The 25,734-nt window shown below is 41.9% G+C and overlaps 1 protein-coding gene across 1 annotated transcript; it reads left to right on the top strand.

The window, feature by feature from the left end:
* Positions 1-8,814: 8,814 nt before the first annotated feature.
* PSME3IP1 (proteasome activator subunit 3 interacting protein 1) lies at positions 8,815-25,148 on the top strand. The gene is made up of 6 exons (XM_075073716.1): positions 8,815-8,983; positions 9,202-9,300; positions 13,418-13,556; positions 19,851-19,982; positions 22,062-22,123; positions 24,382-25,148. The coding sequence occupies exons 1-6, from the start codon at positions 8,824-8,826 to the stop codon at positions 24,597-24,599; spliced, it is 810 nt and encodes a 269-aa protein (XP_074929817.1). The 5' UTR covers positions 8,815-8,823; the 3' UTR covers positions 24,600-25,148.
* Positions 25,149-25,734: the final 586 nt, after the last annotated feature.

Here is a 25,734-nt window from a genome sequence, read left to right on the forward strand (position 1 = left end):
GGATTAAGGGGGATGGGTGGGGGGAGGGTGGGAGCATTAAGGGGAGGATGGGTTAGGGCTGTGGTGGGGAGCCGGGTGGCTGTAATGTGGGGATGCAGGGAAGGGGTGGTGAGAATAAGGCTACAGATTCTTGTGTGGTGATGTGTGTTAGTTTGTGTCTCCCTAGCTGAGCCATTCTGCCTTGGAAGCCAGCTCCCCTTTGGGTTAAACAGCGGGTGAGCTAGGTAAAGGTGTTGTTCCAGGGCATAGTATGGCTAGTTGAAAACAGATGCCTCTTGCTGTAGAAAGATGGTGCAGTTCTCCCTAAGATCCTCCTCTTTTCCTGGGCTCTACAATGGAAAGTTGATGTTTAAACCAGCATTGCTGGGATTCAGAGTTAACACCACTTTGTGATAAGCAGGATAGTTCACAGCTTTTTCCGATATCAGGCCACTTCAGGCTTGGGCAGACATCACCTTGGTACACTTTAGGATATTTTGCAGGTTTTCTGTGAGGGTGACTATTATTTGTTTGTGTTACATCAGCAGCTAGAGGTTGATTATGAATTTATTGTGCTAAGTACCGGACACATGTATAGTGGAAACACTGGCTCTGCTCCAGAGAACTGGATGATGAGGGCTGTAGGATTACATTTTAAAAAAAATGAAAGTGTTCATTCTGCCATATGGCAGCCTCCAGGAAAAAAAAGTAATAGTTCATCACCTCACGAAGAGCTGTCACAGGTGCAGTTCTGTAAATACATCTACTTTTCTTCTTCAAGTTGCCCCATGACAGCAGTAGCCTGTTTCAGGTGTTGTTCCTAGACTGGCACCCATTAAGCTCTATGGAGTTAAGGACATCTTGAAGAGAAGTGTTGCGTTTCGAAAGTTTTTCACTCTGCGTGCTTTTTCTTTAGTAATCTGGATGGAAAAACTCTTTACATTTAGTGCATGTAGTTCATAATAACTAATCATACAGCAATGTACCATAGCCACAACTGATAGTTTCTTCACTCGATTGTTGATAAACAGAGCTAGCATGAAGACAAAATTAGTAGTACATCCCTGCAGAAGTGATTCCTTCAGTAATTCAGCCAGAGGTTATATGTCTATTACAGGAGTGGGTAGTCAAAGTTCTGTGGCCTGCAATGTGCAGGAAGTCAGACTAGATGATCAGGATGATCCCTTATGACCTTAAAGGCTGAGTCTGAGTATTTGGTTTTCTGGTGACCGAGGAGATAGTGTTTATGTGTAAGATTCCTGTGATCTGAGAGCTCTTCCTGCCTGCCTACAAAAACAAAGCTTGATCAAAATTCTAGGGAAAAGCTCTTGTGGCCCTGGGGACTCTGTGGCAGCTGCTGATGCATTTATTTTTTTTTAAAAAAAAAATTGTAGGTTTAATTGAATTAAATAAGGAAATGGATGGAAAAAAAAACAAAACAAAGCCCCCTTGGAAATGTGGTGGTAGAATGCTTGTAGGCACTCAACCACTGACAGTTTGGATATCTAATAGTTGGAAGCTGATAAAGTTCTTTGGGGCATCCGCAAAGTGCGTCCTCTGCTACTCATAGCTTTTCATAATCGCTGTAGAGTGAAATGGATACAATTCTTGTAGGTTTCAGTGCTGTCCAGAGGGTTCTGAAAGGAAACAGCAATACTTATCAAAGTCTAGTCATTTTACTTGTACTGGAACTTGGGAAAAGGTCTGAGAAGCTTCAGAGATCCTTAAGCTGTCTGCTTGCAAACTAGGGAAGATAACACTTTTTGGGGGTTGCAGTCAGTTCAAATTTGGAAGGCTTTCTTTATTCAAGGACAATAAACTCTTTGAAATAAATGCCTAAATTCTGCAGAAGTTGATGTCTTAATCCCTATCTGCTTGACGGTTTAATCAGTTGAAAGTGAGTACCTTGGTGAAATAAGTCACATTATGAAGGAAAGATAGTCAAAGATTTGGAGTAGTACTTCACAGTTCAGTGTCAAGCTCTGTCTTTAATTTGTCTTGTGGACTTGAGCAAGTCACTGCACCTCTGTGCCTCAGTTTCCCCATCTGCATAATGTGAACTTGACTATCTAATTCCTGGTGTGGTGCTCCAAGAGACACAAGGTTTCTTTTTAAAAATCACCTTTGTCTCAACACATTATCTCTTGTTACAAATAACACCCCCAAAACACTATAATTGACTTTTCAATATTTTTTTTTTCATTTGGAATCTTTGATAACACTACATGGGGAGATACTTTCACTGCTTGACTCTGTCAGAGAGTTTCTTCTATTTATGTGGATCTTTTACACAGAAACAGTGTGGAGAAATGGGTTTGGTTTTTTTTTTTTTTTTTGATGAGATAAAAATAGGCAAATGTGATTCAGACTGCACAATCTGGCAGGGGGAAGTACGTCTCACCTTTTTGTAAATTGATAAGATTTCAAATTGATGGTGTCCCTTTAATGTTTTTAAATTGCTCTGAGATCATCAGATGAAAGGTGCTATATCAGAGCAAAGTACTGGTTCTGATTGTTTTTCTTTTGTGATTGAGATGAGTGTAAGAAAGCTAGTGATGACCAAACTTAAGTTAGAGTTTTGAACAAGCTAGCCCTGTCTGTACTATAGGAATCCTTGAAAAATGTCCCATGGCTACAAACACCAGTGTTTTGTAATCTTAGAAGCCCTACTTTAAGTGTCTGACGCTGTTTTTAGCACTCGCACCAATCAGGTTTGGGATAGCATGACGATGAAAATGGTGGTGGCATCCATCAGGCTTTCCGCACTAAGGCTGCCCCAGCATTTCATACACCTTCTGAACCAATATTACCAACCATGGGAGATAGTTTTAAAGTTTCCCTAGTTAGGGATTCTCTTTACAAACTTCGCATTTAACTGAGTAGCTGGAAATGAAACTGGTATCTGCCTTGGAATCACACTATCAGTTTAGTTACATCAAAATAGTTATTAGCTAAGTAAACTGGGCTAAAACTTAATGGATTAGTAACAGCAACCAGCTTTGAAAAACTTGCCAGACCTATTTCTCTGACACATCCTATGTCTCAATTTATTCATCGTGAGTTAAAAATAAAAATAACATTTTTGTTTATCCTCTCACAAAACAAGAACAAATGACATTCAGCGAAACAAAGGTTGAAAATATAAAATGAATACAAAGAACTGTTTTCAGCCTATGAAACACATTACCTCAGTATATCCCTGAGGTCAACAGCTTAGCAGGGTTTAAAAAAATGGACATTGCTATAGTTGTTACATTAGTAAGGATTTTTTTAAAATATACCGAAGAGTTTGGAAGTGAGAAACTCATGTGTCAGGGCATAAGTCAATCTCTTAACTAATATATCAGGAAGAAGCTTTCCCAATTTTTTTGTGACTGTCTGTCTCTGAAACATCTGGTATTAGCCACTATCTGAGATGGTGTATGCCATGTCATAGGTTTCTATCAAGATGCACTATGGGATGGAAATTTGCAGCTAATACTGCCGTTGACTAATCCCTCATGCTTTTAACTTTCAATCTACCCATAATATACAAACAAAATTATACTGGGCGAGAGGGGGATTTAGACTGCTGTCCTAAACAGACACATTTTGATCTGTTTTTCTTCTTTGCTGCAGAATTTAACAGTATAGTATTGTGATATTTCAAACTTCATCTTCTGGAAGTTATCAAAGCTAGAAAAATCCTATAGCCAGTAGGGAGGCTTTAGCTGTCAATTCCTGCGGACCAAGTCCTGATCCTGAAGATGTTTATGCATGTGCTTAACTTTTCTACTTAATAGGAGCCTTGAGTGTGTAAAGTTTAGATTCTAAGTCCTGCAGGTCTTTTCTGTTCTGATGTAAGCATTATGAATGATGTTAGATGCTTAACAATCAAGCATGGCTGTCATACTGAAGGTATGAAATAAATCCAGCCATGGGATGGTGAAGGGACTATTAGAGACTTCTTTTCCTGGCGTATATATTTACAAGGCTTTTGAAGGCCAGTTCTCTTATCTCTCCATTACTGATGGCTTTGTTTTACGCTATGAGTCAAACATTAAATAGGGAGCATGAGGTAGATCTGTTCCTTAAATATAATCCATACCAATAATCCACATCAATAGGTATGGTCGAAGAAATCCCCCTGACAATGCTTTAAATCTTGAAGAAATTGTGTGTGGGAGGGTTAAAATAAAGTTTTTAAACTAGGCACTTCTAAAAATATCTTATAGGTTTCAGATCTGTTGAAAGGTTTAGAAAAGAAAAGAGTTCAGAAGTTGATACACTATTTTTATATGTGAAAGTTGTGAGGGAGGTAATTAGAACTAAAAGAATGTTTAAATTGTTTAAAATTTGGTAGTTGGAGAGACTCTAAAATCTTCACTTATTTCTCATACCTGCCTTTCATCTCGTGTTACTTTACTGGTGAGATCGGATTTGGTGTGTGCCATTTCTGGTGTTGAGGGTGCAGGGAGAATGCCAGAGACAATGGGTAGAACTCCCCCACTACCTCAGAAGTAGATCCCTGCTGCACACCTTGGTGGGACTTCTGAAGAGTTAAAGAGGAATGATCAGGGCCGGTGCTTCCATTGAGGCGAACTAGGCAATCGCCTAGGGCGCCAGGATTTTCAGGGGGTGGCATTTTGTCGTGCCTGCGGAGGGTCCGTTGGTCTGTGGCTCTGGTGGAGCTGCCGCAGGCGTTCCTGCGGACAGTCCACTGGTCCCGCGCGGCTCCGGTGGACCTCCCACAGGCACGGCTGCAGCAGCTCCACCGGAGCCGCGGACCAACGGACCCTCCGCAGAAATGGCTGTGGCAGCTCCACCGGAGCCATGGGAGCGGCGCGCGGGGCGGCGAAATAGCCGTGCTCCTAGGATGTGAAAAACTCTAACGCCAGTCCTGGGAAAGATTCCACCCAACTTGGTGCTGTCCTAGCCAGCTAAGAGTCCCCTCTGCTTACAGAGCAGTGGGGATGCCTTGGACCAGAGTAAATGTTTTGACTACAAATACTGTGGATCCAGCAGTGAAGAAAAAATCTGACAGCCATTTGTTCTGAAGAGTTAACAGTAACCATCAGTATAAATACTGCATAAGCGTTAGCCCTGTCATAAGAATATCCTTTACTTATCGTTCAGCAGCTCATCCAGATGGCATCACTGAGTGAGCCTCTCAGTATTTTACAGGAGGAAGCAGAGAAACTAGTTCACGTTCCTGATTGTTCAAAATTGTTGAGTATGCACAAGCCATTAAGTAGCAATAAATAGAAGTAAAAAGCAGCGTTTCATCATCAGCATTACAAATGCAGGTTAGTTGTATTTCCCCTAGTTTTTGAGAGTGAGGGGAAAGAGTGAACCTCATTATAAGCTGACATCTAAATATCTGGACTTTCTGAAGTTAAAAAGGCTAACTTATCTTGCTGAAAAATGGAAGTAACATTGAAAATGATCCAATTTTTCATTTTTAAATGGCAGTTTCATCTTTGTACTCCAGGATGTGGCTGCCAGGAGCATGTTTTCATCATGCTTTTCATAATGATGCTGAAAACACTTTTGTCCTACATAAAGTCACAGTTAAGCTGTGGCACCAGTTGAGGGGAGAACCTGGTTTTTGATAACTGTTGTACATAGATCATTTCCCTAGAGTAAAAGGATCCTCTGAGCGTACTGATTTTTGTTAGGATTGTGATGCGCTTAGGTTGGACAATTAGTCCTAATGAAATTGCGGTAGCATACAGAATACACGCATGACATGCAGCAGTGAAAGGCAGTCTGCAGCTAAACTCTTATCACTGCAGTGTGTAGTTACACATCTGGCCAGGGGGAGCCTTTCACTGTGGTGGAGAGAGGCTCTGGCAGCGGGACAGTGCACTGCTAAAAATAGCAGCATAGGGGTGAGAGGCATTGCTTGGGCATGTAGAGAACTGTGTAGGGTATATACGCTGGAGGTTCAGATGTGTAGGGAACTCTGCTCTACTTGCCTAAACAGTGTTTCACCATCTATACTGCACTGAGTGTGCAGTGTCTGTACTCTATATACTGCCGTAAATGTAGGTATAGCTTGAGGCTCTGCCCCTTCACCCAATCTACATTCTTATATGCCCTACCATCACCAACATACCTGAATCCTTTATCCCTTTCCAAAAGGAGTGCATGAGATGGGACAGCTGCCATAAAAAGAACGTATCATGTATTAGGGAAGGAACGATGTTCTTATGGTTGAGGCCCTGGACTCAGACCCATGGGGCATAGGTTCAACTTCCAGCCCCCCTTACTGGTTTCCTGTATGTCTTTGGGTAACTTATTTAAGCCTAAACTTTCCAAAGTGACTTGTAATTTTTGTGTACCTATCTTGAGACAGCTTAAAAGGGCCTCATTTTCAGAAGGCATACGCTCAGCTTTTTCTGAAAATCAGGCCTATTTTAAGGTATATATTTTAGTTGTATACTCAGAAATGTGGTACCCCAAATCAGTAGTTTCTCTTAAATGCTTACTGTATCTCTCTGTGCCTCATGTTGCCATGTGAAATACAGGGATGATGAGACTTTATTTGTCTATTTAGATTGTCAGTTCTTCAGAGCAGGGACTACCTTTTACCATGAGTTTGTACAGCACCTAACACATTGGGCCTGGTATTTGCTGGTATAATACAAATAATAAATAAATTTGATAACTGCCAACTCCTGCTGAAGTTGATATCAGGCTCTTGAACCCATAGTGATAGGAGAAGGGTGTGTTAAACTGATCCTACCTAATCTTGAAATGCTGACCTCTCCCCAAAGGAACTCAGGAGGGCTTGGTCAAATTGCAGTGGGGGAGGTTTAGGTTGGATATTAGGAAACTTTTTCACTAGGAGGGCGGTGAAGCACTGGAATGGGTTATCTAGGGAGGTGGTGGAATCTCCTTCCTTAGAGGTTTTTAAGGCCCGGCTAGACAAAACCCTGGCTGGGATGATTTAGTTGGGAATTGGTCCTGCTTTGAGCAGAAGGTTGGACTAGATGACCTCCTGAGGTCCCTTCCAACTCTGATATTCTATGATTCTATTTCCAGAGGTTTAAATGCAAGCAGGATTGGGCTCCAAATAGAGAATACTTAGCACTGACATGATGGTTTGTGTCTGTAGACACCAAAATATGTTAGAAAAGAGGAAACGCAGGACTATGTCAATTTTACAGATGGAGAGATTGAAGCACAGAGGTTAAACCCAGCATGTTGCTGGCATGATCTAAGTAATAGCAACAGATTTATTCTATGAACAATCTTACACTTGCATCAGTTTTATGTATCATTCTAGAATACAGAACTATAAATAATCTGGATTAGGGGCATAATTTTATATTGGCAGAATAAATCTTGAACTTCGAGGCTTGTAGTATATTGCATGGGTTTAAACTGAGAGTAGGACTTTTGATATCAAGTTAATTAACTCTCTTTGAGGAGGATCACTCTAATACTTGTAAAGCATGTCATTTGCATGATGGCCAAGCATTGTGATTTTTGTGTGGGTGAAAACTGGGGGGGTGGGAGGGAGGGAGGTGTCTCTCCTTTGTCACTGAGTACTGCTGCTGGTCACTGGGAAAGCCTCTATTCAAAATTAAACCAACTAAGCCCTAATTACAGGAAATTCCTTACGGACATCAGTCTTACAGTGGCACTGATAACTATAGTAGAACCTCAATTAGTGCTAATGAGTAGGAAATCCGATTGCGAATTACTCGTTAATGTACAAGATTCAGTAAGACATGAACAAAGAGCATATATAATGCACCATAAAATAGACTTAATTTCTTTGACAACGTTCATTAATTTGTTGTTACATTCATAATGTTCTGAACTGTATTTTTGTAGAGAAAATGATGTTTGAGTAGTAGGCAGCCTCATTTCAATGTTATCTATTGCTTTTAAATTTTTGCTGAGACGTAGGAAGAGGCTACTTTCATGTGTCCGTTTTAGGGGCTGGGTTAGCAGGCTCATCTTTGGTCCAAAACTTTTTTTTTAAAACCCTGAATATAAACAGAAATAGTTTGATTTACATTTTAAAATGTCTTTTTGTAAAGTGTACCTTAAACTCCTGTCTGCAGTGTTGTTAACTCACAGGCAGTCTTAATTGTGGCATTTCCTAACTTTTGAGTGCTTGACAATAGCAACATTAACGTTCTTTTAACATAGGTTTTGGTGTGCAGTTTCCTAGATTTAGGAGGGGGAAAATCAGACTGAAAAAAAACATTCAGATCACCTCATCCTTGGAAAACAGATGAAGCATTTTGGCTGAAATTTAAAAACAACAACAAAATATTCACATGAGTCATACACTTGGCATGGAAAATTTCAGCCCAAATGGTTGAAGCGTGGCAAAGCTTTATAAGCAACTAAAGGTAGGTTTATAATGGGCAGTGTTGGACAGCCTTGCCTGCCTGAAATAGGCAAATGTCTCTGTATCTTGTTTAAATGGTTCTCCATAAACAGGTTTGTTTTAACAAGTTTTTTTTTAATCCCTCACCTTTCAATTTTGTTGCTACATGCAAAATGCACCCCTCTTTTGAGCCTTTTGACCAAGAGCAAGTATAGTATCTGTTTAGTATCTATCTGCTGTTACTGAGTTGGGTTCTGTGATGGACTCTGATAGATCTCACTCTCTTACTAAAGATGTCCTACAAGTGGCACTTTGGAATCAAGGTGAATTGTGTTCATTTTTATGTTGAGTTAATATTTAATGTTATGTTTTTCAGCTTGTGGGGTCAGACTCTTATCTCCTATACCCTATGTATCTTGAAGGATCTGTATTGCTCATATGTGCAACATTCTATTTCTAGTATTCCTTATGCAGCTGAAACTGGAATCTGGCCTCCAGTATCACTATTCTCTTCCATGTATCTTTTTTGGACAGGCTGTTCCACAATGGATGGAGGAGATGGCACTGCTGACCTTGTAATTAACAAAAGATTTGTGTCTGAATCGGAGCTAGATGAGCGGCGGAAGAGAAGACAGGAAGAATGGGAGAAGGTTCGAAAACCTGAGGACCCAGAAGGTACTAGGATACACTTTGGTAACTGCAGGAAAGAGCCAGAGAATATGTAACTGTCTGTACAAAAATCAAAGGAACCAGCTGCTATGCTTGTGAGATTATTTAAAAGCTTTAAGCGGAGTGCGGGGGGCGGGGGATTAAAAGCCATGCTTGCTCATTAAAAAATAATAAAAAATAATCTAAGGTATGTTCCTGTCTCTTGCTCTCTTCCCGTCTCTCAGAATGCCCAGAGGAGGTGTATGACCCACGATCACTATATGAAAGACTCCAGGAACAGAAAGACAAGAAACAGCAGGAGTTTGAGGAGCAGTTTAAATTCAGTAAGCACCAGCAAGTTATTGTTCTGAGCTGAAGCCCAGAAAAGTGCCACATCTTTGGTAACTTTGAGATATGAGGCCAGATGGATAGCTCTTTCTTGTCTGATGCCTTATTTGTCTTTTTCAAAGCACTAGTTTCTTACATCACGGTCACTTGGAAAATGATCAAATGCGTGGATCGTACTTCTACAGTGCATCCTAAAATATGCACAGTAATTATTTGCATTAAGAGAGCGTTTCGCATGTAAGGAATTAAAAGTTACTTAAAAATATCCATCAAAACTCACATTCCTGTGAAGTATGGAATTAGATTATGCAGCTCAAGAAGCTGAGGCAGGATGTTGGAATTAGTAGTGGAGCTGGAAATGGGACCCAGTTTTCCTGACTCCCCATCCTGTGCTTTAAACATTAGACCACTCCCCGGGGTGTTTTGTTTGAACGGCGAACCGCAGCCACTGGGAGCTGAGGACGCTCCAGGTAAACAGAACGTCTCACGGCCTGCCAGGGGCTTACCCTGAACAAGCTGCGAACCAGGTTTGGGAACCACTGTTCTCAGGAAAAGTGAGAAGTTGGGTAAGAGAGCTTGAAGTCAGGTGCTACAGGAATGATGTTTGAGTCCGTTCTAGATTGTTCTTTTGAACCAGTGCTCCAGAGTGAAAGAGATTTAATCTTTCAGACATTTAAAAGAAATGCCCTGACCGCCTGAGGTGCTTTAAAGAGCATATGGTACTCTGTGCAAGGCTCAGGCTTTGGGCAAACCCCAGTTTGGGTAATTACGTTCTGCCTAAATCTCTACCCTGCGGTTGCCACATCAAATGGAGTTCTTCTTTCTCCGTCCTTAATAGATGCATAATGTTACAGTGCTTTGTTAGAACCAGCACTGCCATGCATGGTGCTCACTGCCTTGAATAGCGCAATTGATCTCTAGTGCTTGTTAGGATCCTGTCCATAATGAAATTGCTTTTTAGGGGAAGGATGGGAAGGCTTGATTGGTTTAAAATCAGTATTGGTGGCTCCAGAGAGTTATGACCAATTTACCTCAGTATGGGGGACTGTTGGCCTGACACAGATTGTGGGGTGGGGGGGAAGTCTAACATTAAGGCACACATTCTACCGTATGTGTGCCCAACGTGTATTGACTTCATAGGAATTGTGTGGACATATGAGGGCAGAATTTGGCCCTCAGAGCGATACAGATATGTTGACTCATTCTTAGCTATAATGAGCAGGTTTGAACATTTTTTAAATAAACAGATTTTATCAATATTTGGCCATCTTCTGAAAACAGAATATTTTAAAAAGTTTTTTTTAAGAAAAACAACTTTCCTTTAAATAAAATCTTGAACAGAAATCTTCATGAGAAAACGTAGCCTGTCTTTCAAAAAGATTTTTGGGGTTTTCATTTTTCTGCATTGTCACTTTTGATTGGTTGGCAGAGTCACATGGTGGGATTGTTCTTCAAATCTAGTTAATTCTTGTTTTAAACATTTTAAACATCCTTGGGAAAACCTAGAAAATGAAAATTGGGCCATTGCATAACACAATGAAATGAAAAATGCTTTGGACTCTAACAAAATTCTGTAATTTAATTTGAGTAGTTCTAGTTATAATGTAAACATAAACATGGTTTCTTAAATACCCAGTGTACTTTGTGTTTGTGTATACAATATATGAAGCAGATATAAGCAGCTGGAAGAAGAGAGAACAAATAAGCATAGTAACAGTATCTTGCTTCTCTCAGACTGTTCAGGAAACCTCATATTGTAAGTGACAGTATATAGGCAATATATTAGGACTGCACAGAATCAGACTTCCTTGCAGGATTTGCTGCTTTTAAAACAACCGGAAAAAGACCTCATTGCCAATACTCTGGTGCTTTTAAAAGAAAGATACTTTACTACAACTCTACTGAACTGTCATTGTGCTCTGTTGCCCTTCTGAACAGTGTTGAACGCAGAGGTGTGTGTGTGCTTGGAAGCAATCTCCTTTCTGAGGTCTTGAATGAATGCAGCGCTGGTAAAAGTTGTATAAGGCACAGTACAAATATAGTAAGGGCAGCAGCTATGCAAGCTTCCTCATTCTTCCCCATGGACATCCCTCAAACCCAATACCAGTGGGACAGTCTTTTCATGGAAGAGAAGAATTTAGTTTCCATTCAGATTCAGTCCTGGGTACCTCTGTTGACACTGCTATCAAGGATGCCAATTGTGACGAAAAACAATTCTACTGGGAACTGACAGACAACCAGATCATTTCATGTTGGCCACCAAATAGCTATCAGTTTGTCAGCAGTGACCTAGGGGTGAAAGGCTCCTTGTAGCTGTCTCATATCTAAACCAGCTTGTTTCTCTTGCCCGATTATGGTGTATTTGTGACAGCTCAATTTCATTTCAGAAAAAAATTCAATATAGCTTAAATATTGGACTGAGATGCATCACTGCACTGGGTAGCAGGAGTAGGGTGACTAGAAAGGAAAGTGCTGTTGACACACACCTTGTTGATTGATAATGCTGGGGAAAGTACCCATTCTTTTCAACATGCTCATTGGTAAACGATATATATTTTTGGTAGACAGTTATCTTGGGGCTAAATGCTGCCTTTGATTGGAGTTTTAAAAGTTTATCCAGAAGACTCGCGTACCAGACAAACATTGACTCACAGGACAGCGATAGCAGTAAGATCTAGGAACAACCACTGCTGCCTTGGCAGCTGCTGCTTATAGTTGTATATACCAAGCACCTGCTGAGTAAAACTAAGGTTCTTGTCAGTTTCATGCAGTCAGTCAGAATGGGACCAGTGAACCTGACTAGTGTCTTATCACTTGCTATTGCTTCTGAGGAAAGCTCTGAGCAGTAGCAGACACACTGGAGACTATTTGTCTGGAGACTCACAGAGCAGTACTATATTCTTCACAACTGTAAGAACTGGAACTTTTAAAATCAAAGCCTTACATTCAACAAAATTGACTTTGAGGCCCCACCCTTCCTGAAGCTTGCCGCTCATCAGATTTTTCAGGCCCTGCATTTTGAAGTTATGTGGGACTTTTATCTGAGGACAAAATATGACCCTTAAATATGTAAAGTCCTAAAAATCATCTTTAGGAATTAAACCTTCATGAAGCTAAAACTAGTGAAATTTGGCCAGTTGCTGTAACTGAAGAGAATTTTCGGTCTGGCCACAGAAACCGCAGGCTTTGCTTTTTTTAAGCCTTTCATTAGCTCTCTGAAAATGTGTGGCTTTGATGGAGTGATTATCCTTTGCATAACAAGAGATTTAAAGAACCTTCTAATAAGCTATCTGTACCCTACTTGGAAGAGCACATAGGATACCAGAGTGGAAATTTAGAGAGTAAATACACTGATAGCTAAACATGATACATTTAGCTAATTTAGCTTTTACTGTGTTTATAAATGTGGTTGAGTATGTGTTTGCTTTGTTCAAAAACATGTGTCTGAGGCCTGGTCAACACTAGAAAATTAGGTCAGCACAACTACGTTGCTCAGGGATGTGAAAAATCCACATCCTTAAGCCATGTAGTTAAACTGACCTAAGTTCCCCTGTACACAGCTCATGGTTGATTGAAGAATTCGTCCAACTACCGCCTCTTGAGGAGATGGATTACGTGGGGGAGAGCCCCTCCCATTGGCACAGGTAGTACGCTGAAGTGCTACAGCAGTGCAGCTGCAGCATTTTGAGTGTAGACAAGCTCTGGATTTGAATATGTTTGGGAGCTCAGCTTTGCTAATCTGGAAACCCATTGATTAGAAAATCTTTAGCCTGGAAAAGTTTTTCTAACTAATGAGAGAGAACAAACAAGCTGATTTTTGGGTGGTTTGTTTTCTGAAGGGTCTGATATATACTTACTTTTTTTTTTTTTTTTTAAACTGACAGCATGATCTGCTGGTTAGAAGAGAGAATTGATAGTAGCCATGGGTACTACTTCCTACCCTACCAGTGATCACTTCCCCTCTCTGCTTTAGTGGTACTATAGATGCTACCTGTAAAATACCTGTGGATGATTATCTACCTTTTGAAATCCTCGGATGAAAAGTACTGTTGCATGGTCCTCCACTCTACCAGCTTCTTAAAAGGCTTTTAATTTTTGCTTTGCTTTATTCAGAAAATATGGTAAGAGGCTTAGATGAAGATGAGACAAAGTTCCTCGATGAGGTTTCGCGGCAACAAGCGCTAATAGAAAAGCAACGAAGAGAAGATGATCTGAAAGAACTAAATGAATACAGAATATCCTTTGCATTGAAGTGACTCGCCACTGGTCTGAGTAGAAGGTTATAAGACAGGGAGCTACAGTTGGGTTGTGCTGCAATCAGACTTTGATGTCCACACACTTGTTTTTCCTGCAAAGTAGTTTTCTACACAGAAGTGTATATGATGATGATCTGCCTCTGAAGTGCTTTGTTTTGTTCTTATTTTGGATCTCTCAGAATCTCAGGTATTTTGGTCATGTCTTCAAAATTTCTGTGCACTCCTGTTTCCTTCTAATTGCTGTTATCTTCTTCTGATATTTCACACTGCTATAAGGATAGAAAGGGAAGAAGTATACAGGAGGATGGGCTTTCCCTTTTTGCAACCTCTGCTTTATCCTGCACTAGTTTAAAAAGCAGATCTGCTTTCACCAAGCTGTTTTTTTTTTTTTTTTCAGATGTACATTGACAGCTTTAAAATAGCCAAACTGTTTGAAGTAGCTATTGAATTATTGTCTTTCTGTTGCTTTTGCGATATTTAAGGCTGTTCATGGAGAAGTGCAACTTGGGATGCTCTTTTTCTCCCAGCCTGAGGGTTCAGCGTTTCTATCCTTCGCCAGACCAACATGCTGGGAACAATCTCAGGACCTCAGACTGGGCTTGGCCTTGCACATATGGTAAAGCATTGAGCTAGTTATGACTGCCTTTAAGGTTGAAAGGAGAGAATTGATTCCTCTCATCTACCAAGATGCTGATGGTTCCTCCCTTTTTGTTCGGTCATGATCAAGCCCATTATGCGTAAGTAATCGTGGGTGATGTGCAAACTCTGACACTTTGGTGAAAATTAGCAGGGGGATTAGAGGAGGCTTGAGGCAGAACAAGGAGGGTCAAACTCCACACAGAAGGAATAAAGTAGGAAAATGAAGTGGGGAGAGAATCAGGTTGATACTGGCTTTATATAAAGATGTCCTAAGATGATGATGATTTGGAAATTCATCGCTTATCCATGAGACGGGAACCGCCAACATCTAACTTGGTAGGATGTGCTAGTCCGCCCCAGCTCCTCTTTTTGTAAATGATGCGAGTACAGTTAGAAATCACAAAAATTAATGTGGGACATAGCAGGCACGTTTGCATATAGAAGTTTCCTTCGATTTATTCGGACTGATTCACGGGATATATTTAGTTTCTACCACGGCTGCTTCAGGGTGTGCTGAATATTGGAATGTGCATGGCAGCTGCTTCCACAGCATAGAGCTGACTGCACTAGCCAGGTCAAACAAGTCCAATAGTGAATCGTGCTAGCCTAGAAGGAGTCTTAGCTAAGTAATGGACCCCTGACCTTACTGGGCAGCGCATCTTCCAGAGTTTTAGGTATCAGTAAGCTCAGCCTTAAAGTATCATCTGTTCTTGCATCGACAGGCCTTGCTATATACTACAAATTGTAGAATCCATGTCCTGAATTTATTGATACTGTCAATGCAAATTTTTAGCCTTTCACCCCATATTTGGCATGAAAATTGCAAATGCAATTTTCAGCATCTTGTTTCAGTTTCCTGGCAGATTGAGTAACTCCAAGTGGCCCATCTTAAAGCTCAAGCTAAGCTACTTTTGGATGCTGGCATGGATTTTTAAATGGGAGATCCTTTCTGCAGTGTGAGATGTAAATGGATTATTAGGAAGTGTGTGACTATAGAGCTCAAAAGGTCGTAGGATGCCATTGTCCCTGCCCTAAAGTCCTTCCTGTCTAAAAAGAAGTGGATCAAAAACATTGCTTTGGTCATTCCATCAGACTTCCCCAGCATTACATTCAGTTTAAGCTATGCAGAGGCACCAGCCCACAGCACAGACCAAGATCAATAGGTGGCTCAAATATTCTCCTTCCATGTATGCACTGTAATAGGTGAAAAAGGTGACACCACCCTATGAAACTGTCTCAGAATGATTTAACATGCTTAGACCTTGAAAGTAATTTTAAAAGAAAAAATGGATTCCAGATGTAGTTTGTCAGATAAAATGTTGCCTGAAGTGGGAATTGAAATGGCCACTCATAACCCCCAAAGCCCACAGTTAACGTTGGGAAAAGGTTCCAGTTATGGGGGTGCTGCTTTAACTAATTCTGTCTCTAGGTAAGTTGTGAATGTTCTGGGTTTCTCTAAAATTAAGCTTGACTTAGACTGAAGGTTACCTGGCTATGCTAACCCAAGGCGTGCAGATGTATTAGGAAAACTGAAATAACTAATTGCATTGTCTTATAGCTCATAACTCGATAGTCATGAATACATATTGGCTACAGACAGTGGTTGAGAATTTCAAAGCATTCTAGGGGATTTAGATGCTTACTTTTAATGGAAGATGTGTCTAAATGGCCTACATTGCTTTGTGACAGGTTTCAGAGTGATAGTCCATGTTAGTCTTGAGCTTCTGCTCAAATAAATTTGTGAGTCCCTAAAGTGCCACAAGTACTCCTCGTTCTTTCTACATTGCTTTGAAATCTCAACCATTTTTTACTTTTTAAAAGTAAAATTCAGGTTTGTATTTTAATGCTCTGTTCTGTTCAACACAAAGCAAAACTTAAGGGTATGTGATGTTTGTAGGGGTGTGTATATTAAACATTGCTTCTTCCGTACTGCAGAAGTAAGTGACTACTCAGTTTTTTCCCTGATAAAGAACTTTTAGTTGTCTGCCTGTATTATTTTTTATGCTTCTTAGAAATAGTTTTGTGAACACTAGTAAATTAGTGTTAGCAAAGCTAAACACATTTGCTTTACTAATTTGTATTACAGTAGCCTTAGAGGCCCCAGCTGAGATGAAGGCCCATTGTGCTAGACACAGTACAAACCTACCGAGAGAGAGATCCTTCAGGAAGCGCTTGCAATCTATTTAGACAAAAGACAAATGAAAAGCATGAGAGAGGAAATATCCATATAATCTTAGAGCTCTCTGGAAAGGAAGTCCTGCTAGTCATCTCTCCCATAATGCTAGCATTAAACTATATTGTAGGACAACTATTTTTATGCTTGTATCCAGGATTAACACAATGCTTTGTACATATGTTTTACATAGCTTTATGGGAGGGAAAAGTAATTTTGCTTGTATTGTCAATACAGCAATGGGAACTTCTGCCCATAGAGCTAATTTAGCTAAAACCAGCAATGGGTGTATCAGTCTCTCCAAATGGATGTTTAGTTAGTGGGCTGAGAATTTTGGAGGTAGGGTTGCAATGTTTGCAAAATAGCATCCTTTGCCATGGAATCTGTAGATAGAAATTACACTTCAGCTTGCTCATAAAGGCTTTAGGGCATGGCTACACTTACATTTTTGCAGCGCTGGTAGTTACAGCTGTGAGCATACAGCTGTGTAGGGCCAGCGCTGCAGTGTGGCCACACTGACAGCGACCAGCACTGCAGTGTGGCCACATTTGCAGCATTTGCAGCGCTGTTGGGAGTGGTGCATTGTGGACAGCTATCCCAGCGTTCAAGTGGCTGCAACGTGATTTTCAAAAGAGGGGGGTGGGGTGGAGTGTGACAGGGAGCTTGCGGGAGACAGAGTGAGTGGATTTTTGGAGCAGACACTGTGTGACAGCTCCTTGCCTTGCAAATTCTGGCCATTTTCCCCCACTCCTCTCTCAATCACTCTTAAATGTAAAAAGGCTTCAGACCAGATAAGCAGCTTCTCCGACGGACTCCCTCCCCTCCCCCCCCCCGCCGTGCTGTTTGTCTCCTCAAGCAAACAGCTGTGAACATTCCAAAGCCTCGGCTCGCTCGCTCGCTGCAGCAAAGAGCAGCTGTGTTTGTTTTTTAGATAAGTAGCTCTGGGGAGTACCTTCCGGTTTGTTGTATACAGGAATTGTGGGATACCTCCTAATACCCTGGAGGCCAATAACAGCACTGGTGAGTGTCCACACCTGATGAGCAGCGCTGCATCAGCAGCGCTGGATTCGCTACACCCATAGCGGACCAGGTGTACAGCCAGCGCTGCAGGAAGGGAGTTGCAGTGCTGGCTGAGCTCTGTCAGTGTGGACACCTGGTAAGTTGCAGTGCTGTAACCCCCTCACCAGCGCTGCAACTTGCAAGTGTAGCCAAGCCCTTAGCTAGCCTAGTATTCAGGTATAATACAGCCATAGAAATATGATAAGAAGAGCCTACTTTGCTAACATAAGTGAAAAGAACCACATGTTGCAACATGAAACTTTTAAAGAGGTACTGCCTGGCTAGAGAGAGCATTTATTACTGCGAGTGGCCACAGGATGGCACCATTGTTCCATGCCTTTAAAAAAAAAAAAGTCACTTAGCAGCTACAGTTACTAGTGGCTGTTTAGTTTGTTGAGGGGGGGAAGAAAATCACAAATATGACAGACTGGCTTATTGATAGTAATTATGTCCCTGGAAAAATCAAATAAGGAATGACCCACATTATGAACTAGAAAGCCTAAAACAAAGCTTTAAAATAGATGTTCAAAATCTCCAAAGTATGTATGTAAATACACTTTAAAAGAGAGTATTTGCACATCTGTGCCACTTTACTGACATGACCTGCCAAGTTTGAAGTTTACTGTGTCCTGTGTCTTCCCTGCAACAGCTGATGTTGTCTTTGACTTATTTGTGCAACTCAGACTTTTGTGGCGTTATATGAATTTGTGCTGTCTGCTTTTTCAGGGAATTGTAGTCAAACAAGGAACTGATACTGGAGTTAAGAGTATTTTTTTTTTTTTTAATTAGTGTAACCTACAAGGTTACAGTTTTTGTAGATGCAATTATAAAACTTCCCAGAAGATTTTTCAGGTCCCCATACATACCAGAGTAATGCACTAGTAGCAGCAAGGAAATGGGGTAGGGGGAGTGGGTTATTTTTTCCGATGGGTTCTTTATCAGCCCAGCTGCTGCCAAACTGGACTTAGCCATAGGAGGAGAACCAGTTAGTGTTTCTGCAAACTCTTAGGTGTGGCTTAACATCCGAAAGCCAGCCCTTGAGGCCTGTCCAGACTTGCCTACTTCATTATGGGTTGCACCTGCATCCCACCTTTCAAATGTTCTGTTATAGGCTACTGATTTCCTCTGTGGGTGTTGTTGGAACTGATACGTGATGCTACTCGTTAACAGTGGGGACAGCATAAAGAAGAGAAATTAGGCCAAAGAGTGTGTTTATTTCTACGGCAGAGTTGTTCTTAACAGGGTTGTGGTGCTTATAAGCCATGGCAGGGCATTTGAAAATGTAATATATGTTTTATGGGATGACCTATCCTTTAAGATTATTACTTTATTACTTGTATATGAGGACAGACAGGTTTCAGGGACTTGTACTTAACCGGCCAATATGTTTGTATTTCACTGAGGAAGGGAACTTCTAGGCCCTTGATCTTTTGCATTAGTAGTTCGCAGAGGCCTTAATTGTGTTCAGGGCCCCCATTATACCGGGTGTTCACCATGCACAGGTACACACAATCCTTGCTCCAAAGAGTTTACAGTCTCATTGAAACAAATCATCGTCTGCCTTGTCCACATGTTGAGGACAAAACTGCTACAAAATTCTCTGTAAGAAAGAAGATTCCCTCACTCTAGCTTTTTCGTTCTTCAAAGGTCTGGTTGACTCTTAGTCCAACCACATTCCAACCTGGCAGGGTTAATTTTCAGACTGTCCGTGAAGGAAGGAGCCTGCTGTGTGACCAGTAATGAGGCCAGCATAAAGGGAGGAGAGAATTTTTAAGAAGGCCTTGTGATATGTAAGGCTAATTTGTTCTGTTTTATGGTAGACCGAGTGGGATGAATTCTTCTGGTGCTGCATGGTTGCAAAGTGGGGAGGAGAATTTGGCCCACTAATTAATTCTCTCTCCTTCAGAAAGGTTGGGTTGGGAATCAGCTGGTCTGTAACAAAAGTGTCTGGGCCCAGGGGGTGACAGGAGGTCTTGTGCTTGCACTTTTTTCCCCTTGCACCCTCCACCTTTCCCAAGCTTTTTAAAAACAAGAGAGGACACAGGCCTATAGGGTAGCTCCTCTCGTGCCAAGAGCACTGCTTGTTGGCCCAGTACAAAGTCCTTCCCTTGCTATCCTGAAGTAGCTGATGAAGAGAATTCCCACTATGCATCTGCCACTATAGCCTGTATCCCTCTCTGCCTGCGAGTCCTCCAGGAACAGGCCTGGCATCGGAACACCTGCCCCAGCTCCTGAGGGTAAGGGTCTCACACTGCTGGCATGAGGTACCGGCTTAATGCCATTCAACAGGCTTGCACAGGATTATGAGGCCCTCAAACTCTGAATGAACCTGCATCAGCGTTAGCAGGCCAGACTGAATGTAATGCAGAGGAACTGTCCTCTCGCACATCCTGGTTGATCCTTAACTGTTAATTCACAGCACTCTCGCCAAAGTGGGCGTCAGCACGGACCCAAAGAAGGAATCAGAGAAGAAACTCACTGTGAAATCAGTAGAAAACAAGAACAAGTTCTCTCAGGCAAAGCTGTTGGCAGGAGCTGTGAAACACAGAAGGTTAGTTTCACACCTCTATAAATTCACAAGGAAAGGAACGGAGTTAGCAGTATGGAGTGAGGCAGGCCAAAAGCTGCCTTTGGGAGATTGTCAGAGGTGTGAACTTTAGCAAAGAGAGGGGGATTAGCATGTTTCTATAAGTCTCCCAGACTGTGGGGAAACTAAGATGATTCAACCAGACAGGACTTCAATCATCTCAGATGATGTCAGTGTCATTAAATCCTATATTTGGATCTGAAAATGGCCTATTTTCAATCTTATTCATGCCACTTGTATTGAGTCAAATGATTTGCATCACATGTCAGCTTGTCTTATTGATACCTGATTGCATAATTTTGACTCTTGGTGTAACTCATTGGGACAATCTGCTCCTGAGGGTAATGTGCAAGCTTCTCTTGTTCTCCACCAGTTTGGCTTGACAGCGTGGTTGCAAACCCCTCGCTTCCCAAGGGATAGGGCAGTTTTATGTCAGTGGCCCATTCACTGTTTCGCCTCTTTGAGACTCCCATCTTAGCTACCCATTACAATATTGTGTAATGGGAACAACTGTCCCGTAGGAACTGGACTATGACCATGCATTCAGGCTATGGAAGTGCAACCAGAAGTGTGACTTGCAGCTCACATAGACACACCCACTCTGGCTAGCTTGCTAAAATGATCAGTGAGTATGTGGCACTGTGGGCTGTGCAAGTCCCCTGGGTATGTATTCACATGGCTAGCTAGCTCTGCCACATCCTCAAGGCTGTTTTTTAGCGAGCTCTCTAGACTGAAGCTACCACAGGTATGTTTACATGAACTGCAAATTATGCCACTAGTGGCAGCACAGACCTAGCCTCACTTCCCAAAGACAATCAGATAGTCCATGTGATAACAATGACTGTTGTTAATTAGCATCTAGAAGTAAATTGGTGATTGAATCTGGTTGTAGTTGAAGTTATAGGAGATTCCTTCAGATGCTTCTGATCTGTGGTGAGTATTTCATCCCCAGTGAAATAGTAATCCATAATCTAGGAAGCTGGCTTTGGTAAATTCAGTACAGGGATATCTCAGAACTCCTCTTCCAATCCATGATGTACAACTTCGACTGGTTTTTACAAGGGAACAAAACTTGGATGGTAGCTGGCACCCAAAGAGCTATTTTTCTCCCTAGCTGTTGGCATCTAAGCAGCAATTTCTGGCATGTTGCTTGATGGCATATCTGATGGCTGCAGATGGCATCTATTTGAAAAGAGTTTCAAAATTGACATGTCAGTGCCTTGACATTAAGACGTTTCTGAAGTCAGTCACTTTTTTCTTCTATTTCAGGCTAGCTGAGATTAAGTGATGCCTCAGTTTAACATCTGTCTAGGCATTATAGACTTTCCTTGCCAATAAATGGACATGTATTATTGCAGGTTTATTTTGTGACTAACTTTTTGATGCAGGGAGAAGCTTCACTGTCCCCTCAGATCAAGGGGAAACATCTTCACATTTACTGTTGGTGTGCTACATAATGTTGCTTAACAATTCCCACTTAGCACATGGGCAGAGCAACTGTCTATCCCCCCCTCAGGGATAGCAGGCACTTCTCTACAGGAGAGTTGACTAGCGAAGGGGTGACTGGAATGATTTTTCTAATCAGAAGCATTTGGAGGGGTACAGAAGTGACAGATCTGAAGGAAGATCCCATCTTTTGTAAGCAGGCTTGTATTCTCTTGGTGAGATGAATGCTGTGTCTTAGTATAAAGAGATGCAAACTTATTTGGGGGTTTTCTTGCACACAAATTCCTCACTATTTCAAGATTAATAGTCTCCGCTAGGTTGGCAGCCCTGTCACTAGTGCTGTGTTCCCATACAAGAGACCTGGCTTTGATTCCTAGATCTGGATTTCTACTACCTAACTTGGCAAGGGATGGGAATACAGAGTAGGCAGTATGCTGAATGTCTGGATACTAGTGATCCTTCCCAACTAGCAGCAAAATTATCAAGGTAGTGGGCTGGAATTCTCTTTGGCATTCAAGGCAAATGTAGTTTTATGATTTTTGCAGTTATAAAGTGACTGTTTTCTGACAAACCAGGTGACTCCACTTTCTTTTACAGTTCAGAAAGCGGTAACAGTGTGAAGAGACTGAAACTAGACACCGACAATGACAAGAATCAAGGTGCGTTCTAGCTTGAAGTTTGATATGTAGAGTGGTTTATATCTGGGAAGTCATAACTTATTTGCCAGTGTTATTTGTTATAAGGGCTCTTATCTTTCTCCAAGGTTGAAACTAATTGGACTGTGTTGCATATAGATTTTTTTCATAGTACTCCTAAGTATTTCCAAATGCTTTGCAAAGCAATAGATGGTCATTGTGGCTTCGGAAGCCCAAAGTCTCAGAGATATTTAGGCACCTAACTCCCAGAGATAGGTACCTAAATACCTTTCTTCTGGGCAGGACAAACTTGGCAGCCATTTAGGAACTTACAGCAGTGCAATCATGATTAAGACAAGGCTCCACCATGGAGGTTTACTATTTGACTGTAGAGGGCCATCGGTCTGGGCTATGGGGTTCTCTGCAAACAGCCAAGGGATATTTTGCTTTTGTATGGAAAATGACCATTCATGGACAGAGTCGGATAGCAGCCCCAGTTTTCAGGGGGATGAACATAGGATCCCTAGCAGTTGAGTTCCCTGTCACTTCAGATATTTTTAAATAAAGCTTCATAAAATTCTGCCACACAAGCACTATAATCTGTAGTGCCTATGTAAACACAGCTGCCTACAAAAGGGAGCATTGGTGCAAAATGAAGTAGCAGTGAAATTCTAACTATTCAAGGAGCTGGGCAGTCCCAGGAGTTAAGATAACTCAACCACATGACGTGTCCAAATAAGTAATATCCTGACCAATGTGCCCTGTGGTTGGGTGAACTTTGTGAATGGAGCTTAATACTTGGAATTACCTTCCCTGAGTGTTCAGTATTTCATTACTGCTCGGTTTTGGCTTTTGTTTTTTTAAAGGAGAATCCAAAACTGTTTGGTGTTGGGGAACTTACAATTTGAACAACAAGAATGGAAAGTCCCTTGGTTCTGGGCCTATTGCTAAAGGCTACTTGACCTGGCAGCTCTTCCTATGCAGAATGTAGGCTGAGCAGCTGTTAATAAACTAACCCTTAACTGCACGTGTGCGTGCTTTGCTTTTTGGAGCTTACAGGCTCCACTGGCCTCACCCATAGGGTACGTCCAGGCTACCCGCCAGATCAGCAGGTAGTGATTGATTTATCAGGGATCAATATATCGCGTCTCATCTAGATGCGATATATTGATCCCCGAATGCGCTTCCTGTTGACTCCGGAACTCCACCAGAGCGAGCAGTGGTAGTAGAGTTGACGGGAGAGCCGCGGCTGTCAATCCCGTGCCTGAGGATGGGAGGTAAGTTGAAATAAGATACGTCGACTTCAGCTACGCTATTCCCGTAGCTGAAGTTGCATGTCTTACATCGACACCCCCCCGCCCCCCTCAAGTGTAGACCAGGCCATGGAAAGAGATGCTCACAGCAGGAGTATGCTTAAGAAGGGAGTGGGAGTTCATGCCTAAAGTGGTCAAATTTAAACTTTTAAACTACTGATTTCCCTGCTTTTCAAATCTTAGTAAGATGCACAAAGGAAGCTAAGTTAGACATGTCTTCCTTCAGCCGTCCTTGAGCTAGCTGGGAACTAGTTTTGTCATCCAAAGCAATAGGGGAAAATGGAACTCCTGCACTCGGGTCATCAGGAGGGTTGACCAAAATGAGAACTACTCCCCTTCTGGGCAGTGGACTGGCCTAGGAAGTTTCAGCCTGAGACAAATGTGTTTTGAGAAAGTTATGGGCAACCAGAAAAAAAAGAAGTGGAATCAAGCTGGATTCCAGTCTTCATTGTTGTGGCTGCTATTGCCAAAAAAGAATAGCTTTTACTACCTAGACACCCCAGCCAGCATGAAAGTAAGCTGTATAACTACACCCCAAGGCACATTCTGAAACCCCAGCCGTTCAGTTAACTGTGTTTCCAGCATTCTAAAAGCTAACCAGCTGTGGAGTTCTCGAGCCGTTGCTTTATTCCACTGCTCGAGTAGGCCTTCTCCCAGCCCAGTTATTACATGGCAAATATACGAAGCAGAACCACTTAGTGTTCATGGAATGTATCAAAATGATGGTCTTAGAAGGAAATACTGCCTTCCCAGGCCTGGACTGACTAGTAATGAAAAGCTTGGGGCGCCGGTCCTTCCTACTGGAGGAAGTTTTAGTGTAGCAAAGCTGCTTTAGCTGTATTAGGTAAGTACAGTGTTCAAGTGGCAGTAGTATATGAATAGCATCTGGTTATGCTCTCTGATTAAAAGCTACATGTGGCTCATGCTCTTGCTTTTTGAAGAGTGCAATGATTTTTTAATGTCTTTCAGAAAAGCCAGCTTGTGTTCCACTCGGGAGCAGCTCCATGAGTGGCTCTGCAGTCCACTGCCCCTCCGCAGCCGTGTGCATTGGTATCCTCCCAGGCCTTGGCGCCTACTCGGGAAGCAGCGATTCTGAGTCCAGTTCAGATAGCGAAGGCACTATTAACTCCACCGGAAAGATTGTCTCCTCAGTCTTTCGTAGCAACAATTTCTTTGATGGGCCATAACATAAAATCCCTCCCTGTCAATGTAGCTTGGAAAGATAGCCTATGCCCTGGAGGGTGAAAGATGCATCCTTTCTCCCCCAGGATATCTTTCCTAGCTAACCTCTCAAGATTAACCTTCTGGGTACCCTCACATAATACCAAAATAATCAACTGATGTTCTCTTTCCCCAAAGCTTCTTCCATTTCTGAGGTGCATACAAGCCTGTTTGATAGGTTTCTACTCTAAAATATTGAGGGAAAATACTGCTATTGTAACTAAGATGCGGGGTGGGGGGAATGCAGGAGAAAGCCTTCTCTTTTAAAGTTCTTATGGAAAGAAATTGAAGGTGATTGAAGATGGGTTTTGTTTTGTCATGACCAGAGGCTAAAGCATTCACTTGCAGCACCAAAGGCTTGTAAAAATGGCCGTGTGTTCTGTTTTTAAAATGTCACTTTTTATTCTGTATTTGAGAAGTGGCGGCAGAATAAAATCAAGCAGATGGTGGAAATGTAGATTGCCATGACACTGTAGAGCAGTTTGTGTGACATGATTAAAGAAATTCTGAATGCATTTTTATCTTGGCTTTCACCATTCATAATTCATTGGTGAGGCTGTTCCATTAAGCAATTTCTACTGTGCCCAGCCCCTTGCCATCAATGACATCAAAGAGCAGCATGTGCCAGCACCCTTCAAAGTAAGAAGAGGCAGCAACACAAGACCCTCGCTCTGAATGGAGCTCTTCCCAGAGCGTAGATGTCTGAAAAATCAAGTCTTGCTGTTTAGTGCAAACCGCTGGTCTTCCTACCTGACTCGTTTTACCCCAGCAAAACTATTCAGCCAAACCTCAATTGTTAAAGACACCCGTGAGTGATGGATCTAATATTCGCCCCCTCTGCTCAAGGCTGAGAGTATATCCTCTCTAGATATACACTAATCTGAGATCCTGGTAAATGTGGTGACTAGCAGCTTTCCTCCAAGAGAAGGATATATTAAAGTAGCTACTCAATGTCCCGGAGAGGCAGTAGATATGGCAACAGAAGCCCTCTCATTGACACAGCACTATTTGCACCGGGAGTTAGGTCAGCATATCTGCTTGGCTCATGGGTGTAGATTTTCCACACCCCTGAGCAATGTAGTTATCCTAACATCCGATGGG

This window comes from Chelonoidis abingdonii, chromosome 19, assembly GCF_003597395.2.
Source record: "Chelonoidis abingdonii isolate Lonesome George chromosome 19, CheloAbing_2.0, whole genome shotgun sequence".
NCBI lineage: Eukaryota > Metazoa > Chordata > Testudines > Testudinidae > Chelonoidis > Chelonoidis abingdonii.

Excerpts from the sequence above, each read along its gene's own strand:
- PSME3IP1 (XM_075073716.1), top strand. The coding sequence starts at position 8,824 with ATGTATCTTTTTTGGACAGGCTGTTCCACAATGGATGGAGGAGATGGC. Across the intron at positions 13,557-19,850 it reads AGAATATCCTTTGCATTGAA|CACTCTCGCCAAAGTGGGCG; the intron begins GTGACTCGCCAC and ends GTTAATTCACAG. Across the intron at positions 22,124-24,381 it reads CGACAATGACAAGAATCAAG|AAAAGCCAGCTTGTGTTCCA; the intron begins GTGCGTTCTAGC and ends AATGTCTTTCAG.